Here is a 14,872-nt window from a genome sequence, read left to right as displayed (position 1 = left end):
GCCTTTTCTGTCTTGTTTTTTTTTCGGGTTTTTCACCATATACCCTTAATTTTTTTATTTATTCACCATATACCCATGAACTTTTTAAAATTCATCATATACCCTTCGAGTTTTCACAAAAATACACCATATACCTTTGATGACTAATGATTGTTAATTTTTGTCAATCATTAGGGTTAATTATGACCCGAAATCACCCTAAATACATTCCTTCACCTCCGAAATCACCCACATTTTTTCTCTACCCCCAAAACCACGCAAAATTTCTTTTTCTCATCCTCAAAATCGATCATACGGATATGATTATGAAGATTTGGAGTGGTTTCAGGGATTGGACAAAGCAGATGAATGGTTTCGGGGATAGAGGGAGAAAACTAAGGTGGTTTTGAAGCATAATTAATCAAATCTCAATCATCCTTTTGTCGTTAAGGGTATATGGTGAATTTTAATAACTCAGGGGTAAATGGTGAATTTGAAATTTTTCGGATATATGATGAATAAAAAAAAAATTTAGGAGTATACGGTGAAAAAACCGTTTTTTTTTTTTTTTTCAAAAAAGAAAGTCAAAAAATTGCAATTAATTTTAACTCAATTACGCATGCAATGACTTAAAACACATTAAGATGTGAATTTAGGACGTAATGTGAAGTAGATGGGATAAAGTCAAAGGGTTTTGTTTTAATATTTTATATAAACTGTAAAAGTCTTACATGATATATGGGGTAGATGTAGATTGTATGATAAATTTGAAATTAAATAAGTCAAATTTATGTCAAATTTATGTTAATAATGTTGTTTTAAACATACGAAATAGAAACTAACTTCTTTTCAAATTCTTGGTAGTTTTCTAAAATAAAAAGGCTATCACGAAAGCTTCAAGTTCACACTTACTTACCTACCGAAAATGATCAAGTGTAGGAGTGCCTTGGATCGGTAAGGCTTAGCCTACTACAATTTAGCCCAATAACTATGTGTTATGCCATAATATGTAAACGTGGTCTCGGCGAAATAGCTATATACGAGGTAAATCAACACAACGGATTCTCGAAACTTTATTGACCTATAGGTAGACCTGTTATGGTTTCAAATTAACTTTTATAACCACAAGGAACACCATTGACATAGTCACATTCAATTCAATTTTGGAAAAAAATTTCTAAAATTAACCAGTGATTTTCATGAGACAATTTTCAACTCTATTGAGTTTGGAAAGGAAAGACGACGAGGTGCTTTTCATGAACTCTAGGAGACTTTAGGAGCCTATTTGGGTGATTGAAGCCATTCACTTTGCTTGTATACTACTCATATCTTTAGCAAGTTACGTACTAGTATCTCATTCTCAAGGACATCATGATTCATGAACTTTTATGTTGCCAACAACTGGTTTTATATATTTCCAAAAACATTATATGAGGCATCCGGTACCATTTGTACCATTGCTTAAAATTTTGACACCTGAGTCTTAAAATCTCCAAATATTGCCTGATTTCGTGCATTAAAGTCTCCAAATTTAGACTCATAGTTTATTCAGATACAACAAGATTAGGCATTTCTAGAGTTCCCCAATGGCCCTAGTAGGATGCCGTTATGCCAACTTGGTGCCCAAAACCATTTCAGCAAAATTAAAATATAGTTGCCTTGCCTCTTAGTGTGCTTTTTCAACAAAAACACAGCATTAGTCCACGGATTGGCACGCACATTAATGTGTCGTGCTTCATACTTGGCCATGCTCGTGTTATATCATGTATTTTTTTCATGTTCAATGTTGTAACATTTTAGGCCAACTCAACTTAGTGTCATATAATTTTTGTCCTACCAATGCCATCATTGTATCCTTTAATATAACAAGCATTTATTGAACAAATGAGGGATAGACATAATTAAATTTAAGCGAGATCTTGTTAGAATCTATGTTCATTATTTAGAGCAGTGCATGCGATGCCTAGATGGATTGGCAGGTACCATTACGTACAATAACTCGCAGGGAGATGAACTTTCGAAGCAATAACATGGTAACTTGTGAGCACCATAACTCGAAAAGGAATAACCGACTAAATAAGCAAATATGCATCACTTTTTCTTAATAGAATATGCCAAAGGATTATTTTGGGTCATCCTTATATAATAAAGATATAATCGTCGTACGTTAAGTATTTTGCGTTTTTGCGTAAACACGAGTGTTAATACGCAATCAAATGTAAGTGGTTTAGCTTGGCTCAAAAAGAAGAAAAGAAATATTAGTGGCTTAACTCTTAATTCAACTCAGGGAAGTAATTTTCAACAACCATATATTCAAGCTTTAGCTCTTTTTTAAAATTATTTCTAAGGTGTCCCTTGTTCCCACATTCGTTTTGTTATCTGGTGTTACCATCTCACACTAATTTAGCGGTTGTTTGAATTATATAATTTGAAATGAGTTGAAATAGAGTTAGAATCTATTCTATTTATATGTTTGTTTGAGAGTTTTTTAGTACAAAAATCTCATAATCAAGGGATTCTAACTCTACCCCATGCCCCTAGAACCCCATACCAACCTCTCTCTCTCTCTCTAGTTAAGATTCACAATTCAATACTAATGAAGTAAGAAATCCATACAACTATAAAACCAAACAACTTTAGACTAGTATAGGTTTTAGAATACGTACCTTTTGGATAAGAGATTCTATAGTCCATACTAATCCATTCCAATTTGGTAAACTAAACACCCCTATATTCATAGGTATTTACAATTAATTATTTAATAATTAATTCTTAAACAAGTCACTCTGTATTTAAGATAAATTATTGTGATAATGTTTATCATCTCAATTACTTCTTTGCATATCCAAAAAGACGTGAACCTATGACGCAAACATCAAAGGGTTGGGTAGTTTATTTAATGAGAAGGTGTTTATACCCTAAATTATTTTTTTTGGTTTAATACTCGTACTAGTCTACTACTACTAAATTGATTACTATCTTCTTATTAGACTTTACAACGAATACTAACTAAAAGAAACCATCAGTAACATTTTAAACAAGTTTTCTAGTTCATACAGTAGATAATGTCGAAAACTTCCACATTAAGTCCTCCAATCCTGTCGAAATTTACATATATATTCCATAGCAAATGTCCTCAAAGTCCATAACGTATGATATGTATTGTGGAAATTTAGTTTAAGTCAATCATGAAGGCAATTGCTACTAATTAGATGACCTAAGAGGCTAAGAAGACTCCTCTTGTACTTGTCAAAGATCGATTCCCATTGTCTCTTAATTAAAATAATCTTACGTTATCTTTTAAACCCAATTATTGTTGATCATGTGCAAGTTATCTTACATTGAAGAAACCGAGAAATATGAGCGAAATTACTACCTAATAAGCTAGAGGAAATAGTTCTGCTATTGTCGATTAGTTTTAATTTACTATTGAACCTCCTCTGAGCTTGTAAGTGGACTGGATCCTCCATCCTCTTTCTTATACATTGCCCATGCCCGTTTCATATTCTCAACTCCCATTTCCGTTTCATATCCTCTAGAATTCAACATATATACTCGTTAAAAGTTTTCAAACTCTTTCAGCAGTAAAGTCCGTGAATAAAATCTAGGAGACCATATGTAGGCACGTAGATAGGTTCTTGCAAGATTTATCATGACCTTTTACATCTATTGATCTATACTATGTCATGGACTAACCTAAGCCCTTGCACCAAAGAGGGTACCCTGTAATTGCTGTTCATGTAATGTATGTCATCATCACTATTGTTTGGAAGGATTAATATCTGGGTCCACTACAAGAAAAGGGCCGTTTTGCGACGGAAATAATTCGTCGCAAACTGGCAAAATTCCGTCGCAAAGTGACTTTGCGACGGATTTCCGTCACAGGCATGGCGTCGCTCGAACTTTCGTAGCAAACAGTCCTTTTGTGACGGAATATCCGTCGCAAAACGAATTGCGACGGATTTTGCGACGGAAAGGTAGTTGTAGCTGAAAACAACATTTGCGACGAAAATTCCGTAGCAAGAGGAGTCATTTTGCGACGGAATATTCCGTCACAAATTTTGCGACGGAATGTATTTCCGTCGCAAAATGGATTCTTTTGCGACGGAATAGTCCGTCACAAATTTTGCGACGGAATGTAATTCCGTCGCAAAATGAAGTTTTTTGCGACGGATTATTTTCCGTCGCATGTGTGCGACGGAAAATAATCCGTCGCAAAATACTCCATTTTGCGACGGAAATTCCGTCGCAAAGTTATTGTAATTTTAATTTATTTTTTTTTTGTATTTTGTTTTTTTTTCCTGGAACCTGTATTCCTGCAATCCTGTTTAATTTTTTTGTATTTTGTTTTGTTTTCCTGGAACCTGTATTCATGCAATCTTGTTTAATAAAATACGTGCATTTAAAATAATTTCAGTCAAAAAGTCCACGCCCTAACATAATTCAAATATATACAACACGTAGCCGTAACTACCAAGTACGGTACATGATATAATTTTTTAAACTACAATGTCATCCATATACAAAAATCGAAAAATGACACCTAACTAAACACAAGCTGGCTGTCCTTGGCCTGCACCACCACCACCACCACCACCCGGGTCGTTCCTGGGGTCTCGAATCTGAGGCTGAATCGTAGAACAAGTGAAAGGAGTGGTCAATCCTGTAAATCTACTGGCTAACTCCTCTAAGAACTCCTTGTTCTTCCTCTCGATTTCAGCCATCCGTTCTGCCACTCGAGCCTCCACTCGAGCATCGAGCTGTTCCGCCACACGGCTATCGATCTGGCTCTCAATTGCTTCCACCCTCTCATTCAACTCCTTGTGGAAGTTTTCCTGCATTTGAGTTATGACCGACGGTACGTATTGGCTGGAAGAACCCGATCCTCGTCCCCTAGATGTGCCGTAGTACAAGTCAGCACCAACACCAAGACCTCTAACACGACCCTTCTTATTACGACCACCAGCCGCCTCAAAGAAAATTTCATTTTCAGACAGTTGGGAACCCTGGGTTCTTGATTCCTCCTGTCTGTGTTGGTACGCCTCCTGTAACAAACAAAGGATATACAATGCAGAAATAAAAATAAAGAATGAGAACCAATAGTTTGAGGCTTGATATAGTTCATAAGTGGCAATATAGGTTCACTAGGTCCTAAAACTAGGAAAATTGGGTGAAAATGGGGCGTTTTTGGTTCTAACTTGTCTATTTCTCACATTTGTTATCTAATGAACCTATTTTTGACCTTAATACACCTAACTAACATAGTTACTTGAGTTTGAGGCTTGAAATTGTTTATAAGTGGCAATATAGGTTCACTAGGTCCTAAAACTAGAAAAAATGGGCGAAAATGGGGCGTTTTTGGTTCTAACTTGCCTATTTCTCACATTTGTTATCAAATGAGCTTATTTTTGACCATAATACACCTAAATAACATAGTTACTTGAGTTCGAGGCTTGAAATAGTTCATAAGTGGCAATATAGGTTCACTAGGTCCTAAAACTAGGAAAATTGGGTGAAAATGGGGCGTTTTTGGTTCTAACTTGCCTATTTCTCACATTTGTTATCTAATGAACCTATTTTTGTGACCTTAATACACCTAACTAACATAGTTACTTGAGTTTGAGGCTTGAAATTGTTTATAAGTGGCAATATAGGTTCACTAGGTCCTAAAACTAGAAAAAATGGGCGAAAATGGGGCGTTTTTGGTTCTAACTTGCCTATTTCTCACATTTGTTATCAAATGAGCTTATTTTTGACCATAATACACCTACCTAACATAGTTACTTGAGTTCGAGGCTTGAAATAGTTCATAAGTGGCAATATAGGAAACAAGTGGCTTGAAAATGGGCGAAAACTAGTTATTACCGCAATTTCCTTCGCTCTTTTGTTCGCAGGAACCTTCCCTTTCCCGGGCACCTCCTTGAAGTGTGTATGCAAGAAGAGATCAGGTGCTGATGGAAGCTTCCCTTGATTCTTTGCCGCCTTGCAATGTGAACAAGTGAACAGTATTATTAGATACAAATGTAATTAAGCACATATAAATACGTACATTCAATTTTTTATACAACAACTTACCAGCTTTTTTGCATGTTGTACCGCAGAGATGGAACCTTGAAAATGGGTCGGTTCTATTTCATTATCCATAGAGCCAGATCGTCGGTTCAATCTGTTCTGTGCTGACCTCTTCTTGTAAACGTCATCCACTTGGGGAATATCCATCATCATCTTGTGGATGTCTTTTGAGATCCAGTCTGGCTTTCTCCCTCCCATCCTTTTAGTGACGTTGTAGAACATTTGTCGCAACCGAGTTGCAGCATAAGTATCAAACGCCCTACGCACTTGCCCCTCCAAAGCAGGTGCCCAACTGTAATGTTGCTGAATATACAAAAAACTCTATTAGTTACATATTCATTTGGTTAAATTTATGACACCTATTATTTATAAGTTAAACTTATACCTTGAACAAGGTAAACTTATGACATATATCCAGGGGTCCTTATCACTCCAACCTAACCCATCCTTGGACATCTTATCTCACTAGTGAATGTATGCCTAGTGATGAAACACATATAATTAACACACAATTACCCACATTCAAATAAACATACATACACTAACATGTATTTTTAAATTAACATATATTTTAAACTAATCTAACATATATTTTAAACTAATCTAACATATATTTTAAACTAAACTAACATACATTATAAACTAACTAACATATATTTTAAACTAAAATAACATACATTATAAACTAATCTAACATGTATTTTAAACTAAACTAACATACATTAAACTAATTCTAACATTGCAATATATCTTAAAAATTAAACTAATTCTAACATTGCAATATAAATTAAACTACACTACACTAAACACAAGTAATTAAATAATAAAATTTAGTTACAAATTAAATTAAAAAACATAATTAGAAAAAGTTAGGGTTTACATTAAAATTAAATTGAAAACAAAAACAAAGGGGGATAGTGGAATACTCACCGGGATTTGAGGGTGTTGTGGCGGAAATCCGGCTGCCGGAAGGAGGGTGGTGTGGTGGCTGCACACCGCCGGCGAACGGAGGGGCGTGAGTGGGCTTGAACGGAGGGGGTGGCGTGGGTGGGCGTGAGTGCGCGTGAGTGGGAGTGAACGGAAGGGGTGGGCGTTAGTAGGTGTGAGTGGCCGGATTCCGGTCGTTCCGGTGGCGACAGCGGCGGTGAAGTGGCCGGATTTTCTTTCTCTCTCTACGCTTTCCTCTATCTCTCTCTACGCTTTCCTCTTTCTGTTCTTCGTTTTCTTTTTCTCTCTCCTTCAGCGAAACTTCAGTTTTTTTTAAAAAAATTTAAAAACTTTTTGCGACGGAATTTCCGTCGCAGAATCCGTCGCAAAATGTTTTTTTTTTTATTTTTTTTTTAATATTGTTTTGCGACGATTATTTCCGTCGCAAACAAACTTTTGCGAGGGAATAAATTCCGTCGCAAACTTTACGACGGAAATTCCGTCGCAAAAGTTTGTTTCCGTCGCAAAGTTGCGACGGAATTTATTCCCTCGCAAATTAACCCTTTTTGCGACGGAATTGTAGTCCGTTGCAAGGTTTCCGTCGCAAAATGACCTATTTCTTGTAGTGGTCATACATAATAAGAGTACATAACTTCACCTTGAGCATCAGTCAATGTTATTAGGTACAATACTTTAAATATTTAAGGTCTCTATGACCAATTGGCCGTTAATGACGTACGTAAAGTGGTATCACCTCATTTGTGTCACAATATTCCACCACTACTATAGTCTTTAAGGGGCCTCATCAACCTCATCATCAATGTAATTGTAACTTAATTACTGTCCTTGTAAAGATATCACATGTGAATCATAATAACTTTCTCAGAGGCTTTAAGAATTGGAGAAAAATCGACTAGGAATTGCTATTTATTTGTTAACCCGATATTGATTCCCGATTCGGTCATACCATACATGTGTGCTTTATTCTCATTTCTCATTTGGTCACACTTTTTACATCTGATCGTTACTTTTACAAGTATTATTTACACTTTTGTTATACTTGAAAATTAAAATATAGTTTTTTTGAGCTTTTACCCTTTACTATACCCGAACACAAAAGGACTCGTCACTTGTTATAGCCCAAATCCTATCTCACATTAACACATTCTTGCTCTTTTCTTGTCCTAAAAACTCTTAACCTTTGAGTAAATAGTTCATCACAATAAAGATCATTTAGAATCGGATATATTATAATAATAGATAATTAAAATGACAAATCCAATATGCATGCACTATAAGCTATCCATCAAACGACTAACTTTCTAGAAGCATGTTGTTTAACATACAATAAGTACTAATAACAATAGCATATTAAAATTTATGGGTTTTATTCAAAGATTAGTAGCTCATATTATACTTAGTTTGTACTTATATTATTATAATGTATATAGTTCATTATATTTTAGCTCAATTATGCTACTAGCTTCCAAAGATTGTGATTAATATGACAGTTTGTATTGATAACCAAATTATTTAAGTAAAAAGTTGAAGCAGTTTGACATGTGCTAAAGAATATAATGAGACTTGAATCCCAATTATTCCCAAATGATTGAAGATAATGATCAATTATTAATCAAATCCAAAAGATTAAGAAATGGCGGGTAGAAAAAAAAAACTTTTGCTAACAAGACAAAAAGCAGATGTTATTTATTATGATTTAAATAATTGTACATATACTAATTAACGTGACAGCCATATTCTTCTCAGCAAAGGAAAAGTTGTTACATTAATTATGAAATTATGGTTTATAGTTTGCATAGTTTCTCCTCAACAGGTTCAATTAAATCATGGTCCCATGCTCCCATCTTTATTTTTTGGTTAAGTTGTAGATCTATGTGGTTGAAGATGGAATCGAGCTTTAATTTCAATTTATTTTCAATTTGTGGCAATATAAGGCCTTATTAATTTATTATGTACCCTTTTTGTCAGGAAAATAAAGTTTAAATCGATAAGTTCTGCTAATAGTTTAAGAGGTCTAATAAGTCTAGAAGAAACTATAAGTCTAGGTGGATCAGATAAGTAACTCTTAGGATATGTTCTCCTTACCTTATTTTCATTTATTTCTAGACACTAGGAGCTAATGATAAGTTTATAACAAGGGTAGATAAGTTTTGATGAGATCTAATAAGGGTTTATATGTTTCACTAAGGTCTAACAATTTTTGATTAGGTCCAATAAGATAAGATGAGATGAATTCTATATAAAAATTATAAATTAAACTAATTAAGTTTAAATAATGTAATCATCTCATATGATTTTGGTAAAAAGAACACTAGATACATACCTTAATATGCATCCACTCTACATTCATTCACTTATTAATAGTCAATAGATTCAGAGTTTTGTTTTTTTAGTTTTTAATTTCTGAAATGGGATTTTTTTTTCTAGAAGATGTATTATTATGGAGTATAAGAAGTGGATAGGATCCTAATTAACTTATTAAGCTATTATTCATTTCAATTTCTATGCATTGCAACTTTGACAATGAATATTTTGGGACGTCTAGAAGCAAATTGTAAATAATGTTAGTTGAATTGTGGTGTTGGACCTAAATTGTTTGGTATTTTGGGCTACATGGTCAACTGTATTATATTGACCTGAAATAACATAAATTGACCGCCAAGAGAGTTACACCGCCGTCTTCTTTATAATTTACTAAGATTAAATGGTGCCAACATTATTGTATGTAGCTTATTGACAAAATTATAATCTAATTTTTAGTCGATGTTTATACTTGTAGTTAGTAAGTTTACTTGTGGTGAAATTGAGTATAAGCTTTGTTTACTGGCTTCAAATCCCACTTATCTTCCCCTTCTTTAGTGATAAGACTCACGATCTCTTCCTTGTATAATAATACGTACTTTCTTTGTGTTTTTTTTAATGCAATATTATAATAATATTCTCCAATCTCTAGGTAGTGGGAAAAAAAATATATACATTTTTAATAATTGTGAACTAAAAATCATCAAGATATATCGAACAAGTAGACCTTACATGATCGAGAAACTATATTTTTCACATATATTATTTAATATTAGATAACATTTGCATTATAATCTCTCAAATTAAAAATTACAAATTAAAATAAATTGGGATTGAATAGCATTTTTAATTGATATATTAATTGTCTATTTGTCTAACAATCTAAACAAACACTAAACAAATTTATGGGCATGATATGTATTTAATGAACCAATTAAGTTAGAGTTGGTTTTTGGTTAGAAGAGAGAAAATTAAGAAGGGTACATTAGTCTTTCCTACCTAATAAGTTTTCAAATATCGTACATAGACAAAAGACACAGTTCTTTTCAAAAATATGTATAGTTTGTAAAACTGCCTTAATAATCTTTGTAAAGCAAAAAAACACTATACATATACACATTGAGTAATGAGTATTTGCCACCTTAAATTTTCTAAGAAATAATTATACTACGTATTTCTTACTGGCCTTGACATATATACTAATTGGTTAACTCCCTTAGCAAATACCCTATGGAAATTAGAGTGATTGAAGATTATTAATGCATATTTTTTAGTTTTTTACATAGTAATTATTGTTTATTCATAAACTAATTTTACAAAAAGAGAATGGTTCAAGCCAGTACTAGGTAACCATAAATTAAATCCTACACGCAAGAGCATTATGCATAATATAACATATTTTATTTAAAGAGAACATACAATTCAAAATAAGGATCATGCATATAATTTCAAATAAAAGCACATACATTATCTCCATATCCTTAATATGTTAATACGGAGTATTTAATTATAAATCCACAAAAGAATAAAAGATACACATGCAGTTGTAAATTTTGTTAAATCGAACACATAACAAAATATATAATGCGCATCGTCCTCTCAAGTATAGAATATAAACTTTACGCTTTTTCAAGAGAGAATAATAACACGATCCACTAAATAAAAGTAGTGGAAAAATCAAGATTAGCCGTATTGGCAACCTTGACAAAAAAAGTGAAAAAAACTGTATGCACTAAATGTAGTTTCCCACTAGGAATTTCTCAATTCCACTAAGAGAGATTTTGCACTTTTATCAATCACAAATTCCTAATCAATCTTAGGTATGTTAGTATGTAGTAGTACCTTCTTATGGAATTAGTGGCGCCCGAAATAATTGTGAAAATAAGCGGGTAACAACGATATATTTATCTAGATTGGGTTTCATACTTTTATTTCATGAGTTTCACATCACTTTTTTTTTTTTTTTTTTTATACTTTCACTTTCATTCTCATGTACTTAACGTATCAAATAATGCTTTTAGGCTGTCTGAAAGTGAATGATAAAATTAAAGGTAATGGCCCCCTACACCATTTAATTTTTGATTAAGACTCCCCTTTACCTTTATGGCTTTACTTCTTTTTCCTAATTATTTTTGTGCCAAATACGAAGCGAGAGTAAAAATAAAATTGCACAATATATTGTTTATATATGACGAGTGTCTTCTAAAAATGGGGTAACTTTTTTTAGGGATATAACCTTATAGAGTTTTTTTTTTTTTTTTTTTTAAAGATTGTTTTAATATCTTTATGATACTAATTGATGTTCTTTTATAACATGTGGTAACTGACTAATATAATTATTTTAGAGAAAAACTTGAATATATGATGGCTAGTTTGGTAACATGTATACAAGTTTGTGTTTAGTAATGTACGGAGTAGATACTAATTCCTTCGCTAAAAATGCTAAAGGTTGCACTTTTTTCCATTAAAAATAAAATTTTGCACTTTTTGAGCTCAAATAAGTAAATGACTTTCTGTTTAATCACAAATCCTTTTTCCTTTTTATATTCCCCTCATATTATTATCTTCCTTCTTTATTTTTTTACTTTTCCAACAACTTTTTCCCCCTTTATTTATAGGTAGGGTTTTTTTTTCCTCCCTTTACCCACTTTGTCCACAAAGAAAAAAAGAAGAAATACTCAATCTTTCTTTTGTATTTTCTTTGTATCTTTAGATAATCTCTATTGATCTTCGTTTTTATGAAAAATAAAGCATATAAATATCATAATGGTCATTTTTTTTTTTTAATAGTAATGATTAATGTTTGTTTTCAATTTTCAAATAAGGAAGTTTCTTATCATAGATGGCCAAGATGAGAATGACTACTATTGTAAAGTGATTTCAAATTAACTCAAGATTAGAACTTTATCTTCAAAAAAAAATAAAAAAAATAAAAAAATAAAAATTAGAACTTCATATTACGAAGTATTATATAGTAAAATATCTTTAATGTGCAAGCTCATTATCTAACGGCCCCTACGAGGTATCTATCTATGGAGATCACTATCAACATCTAGATAATATAACTTGTGACCTCCAAGTTCAATCCCACCTAATACGAATGATGCTATATTTCTAGATGATCAAAGCATAGTATTTTTCTTCTTAATTTACCCGCTCTAATTTGTTTGACATTGACATTGACATTGTGGATACACCACCTAAAAAGAAAGGCAACTAGACAAGACTATAAACCACATTTTATCTATACTTATATATTAAAAAGCGTTTCTAAAAATGATAATATACTACGTGAGTACGTGTTCTCACGTCACATTATCATTCAGACATTCAACATCTTATTCTCATGTCGATGCGCGGTGTGCGACTTGTACCTTTTTTCATGCCACATCATCATCCTACATCTTATTTTCGCACTGGCATCACACCATATCAATCTTCAATGACTTTGTTTTAGACTAGTGAGGTCTCGGCCTAGTGACTCATTTAATTTGAACTAAAATAATAATAATAATAATAATAATAATAATAATAATAATATTATTATTATTATTATTATTATTTCTAAATTTTTTTAGAAAAAATTGCATATAGTTACAAGTCATCTTTAACTCTTTAAGGTAATGGGCTCTAACTTTGATATTTTCTTTCAACACATTATGACTAGGAAGAACTTGAAAAGCATGCCTAGTTCCAATCACCTTGCATTATCTATGGTTATATTCAGGAAATAAAGACTTTAAGTCCCTATGAGTTAAATATAAAAAAAGAAAATAAAATAAAAAATCATACTCATACTTTTCTTCTCTTTTCTTTTTGTTTCTAGGTGCATTTTATGCCTTTTTTCATAAGTCGATTTAAGTAGGAGCTCTTTTCTTTTTCGTACTCTATTTTTAGATTAGAACTATAATGAGTGATTTAGACGATATTTTGGATAGTTGCATCGTTTTTATTTGACTAGTACACAATATATATATATATATATATATATATATATATATATATATATATATATATATATATATATATATATATATATATATATATATATATATATATATTTTTGACACATGACTAGTACACAATAACATAAGTACATAACTATATATTGTGAATCTTTGGTGAAGTATTCTTGAATACATAATGCACTTATTCTTAAAGTTGATGTTGTGTAGTGGAGTAGATCCAGATTTACAATTGTTCACTCATTTATGATGTTGTTATTCACTACTCTCAACCTATTACAGTAATAAGTAAGTGTTAAATAGGTTAATTTTACCGACAATGCACAAGTTAATTTTAAATGTGGAAAATGTGATAGTATATAATATGTACAGAGTCCAAAGTATATTATCATATTATACATAATTAATCATAAGATGAAGATTATTTACATATAATAAATGGAACATTAAACTTCTTCCATCTTTCGCTATTATACATCAATTGGTTAATCAATAGGGAAAGGGGAAGTGGAAAGTCCAAATCAAGACAGCTAAATATTTATTAGAGATAATTAATTTAGTAATTAGGCAGCCCTTTTTTATTTTAATTTTTCTCACCCACTTTTGTGGATGAGAACATTCTTAAAAATTACTTTATTTTTTCACTTTTATTTCTACAGCTTTTTTTAAAAAAGAAAAAAAAAAACATGGTTTAGAAAATTCCTCTGTAGGAACTAGTTTAAATATCACATCTTGTGTCCATTATTCTAGGTAATAGTCGGAGATAATGATGTTATTAAAATTGGATTCACTTTCTATAATTAGCTCAATTGAATATGTTTGGTAAAATTAGATATTATAAAATTTATAAGTATCTTGGCATTTTGCTAACGAACGTTTTCGGAGCGTTAGATAAGCATTTAAAATATTATCTAAAGTGGTATTAATTTGGAAAAGTATGACAAAATCACGCGTTGATCGGTGTAATTAACGTTTATTTTAATTTAATTTTTCTACTTTTAAAAAGTTTATCCAACGTCCCGAGGCGTTCGTTAGCTTTTGCCAATTTATAATACTTGGTACCAGGTACATGCAAGTTATTAGAACTTGATATTTGATGGAACTGTTTGTTACAAACTAGCCACTAAAGTCGTAAATAATTTTTAAAAATATTTGAGACTCGTATTTAAATGTTACAAAGTATTTAGTTACTGTTTGCCTTAATATTGGAGGCTAACAATCTTAACATAGACTAGATTGGCTAGACATGAGCCAAAGGTAATATTGGACGTGGTAAAACCTCGGAAATACATAGTTATAAAGTTCGAAAATCTGTTGAACTCAAACTTCATAAACATTTACTTACTAGGATCAAATAAACGAAATCAAACCATGTGTAGAAAGAAGATTACAATAACAATTTTTGCATTTCCATGAATCTTTTTTCATTTTTTTTCTTTTTGGCTTTCAATTAAAACAAGTAAGATCTTGAATATTTACATTCAAATATAGTAATACTCGTCAACAACAACCGAAGTCATCCCAAAATTTGCCTACCTCCAAAACTCCCAAATATTTACCCCTACCAACCACCATACATCAACGTGACTATTAATTCCGAACAAAAC

At 31.9% G+C, this 14,872-nt stretch overlaps 1 protein-coding gene across 1 annotated transcript; it reads right to left on the bottom strand.

Annotated features, from left to right (window-relative positions):
• Window positions 1–4,286: 4,286 nt before the first annotated feature.
• LOC145568346 (uncharacterized) lies at window positions 4,287–7,420 on the bottom strand. Its single transcript, XM_081627776.1, has 4 exons — window positions 6,982–7,420; window positions 6,055–6,354; window positions 5,845–5,961; window positions 4,287–5,024 (listed from the first exon to the last, which is right to left on the bottom strand). The coding sequence occupies exons 2-4, from the start codon at window positions 6,271–6,273 to the stop codon at window positions 4,527–4,529; spliced, it is 834 nt and encodes a 277-aa protein (XP_081483902.1). The 5' UTR covers window positions 6,274–6,354; window positions 6,982–7,420; the 3' UTR covers window positions 4,287–4,526.
• Window positions 7,421–14,872: the final 7,452 nt, after the last annotated feature.

This window comes from Chenopodium album, chromosome 11 (genome assembly GCF_948465745.1).
Source record: "Chenopodium album chromosome 11, dcCheAlbu1.1, whole genome shotgun sequence".
In the NCBI taxonomy this organism is placed as follows: Eukaryota; Viridiplantae; Streptophyta; class Magnoliopsida; order Caryophyllales; family Amaranthaceae; genus Chenopodium; species Chenopodium album.
Note: the sequence above shows the minus strand (reverse complement) of the source record. Positions and strands in the feature narration are given on the sequence as shown.

What these genes read in the sequence shown, in the direction of transcription:
- LOC145568346 (XM_081627776.1), bottom strand. Translation starts at nt 6,273, where the DNA reads ATGTTCTACAACGTCACTAAAAGGATGGGAGGGAGAAAGCCAGACTGG. An exon ending in TACAACATGCAAAAAAGCTG is followed by an intron (nt 5,962 to 6,054) that starts GTAAGTTGTTGT and finishes TCACATTGCAAG; the next exon opens with GCGGCAAAGAATCAAGGGAA. An exon ending in AAAGAGCGAAGGAAATTGCG is followed by an intron (nt 5,025 to 5,844) that starts GTAATAACTAGT and finishes TGTTTGTTACAG; the next exon opens with GAGGCGTACCAACACAGACA.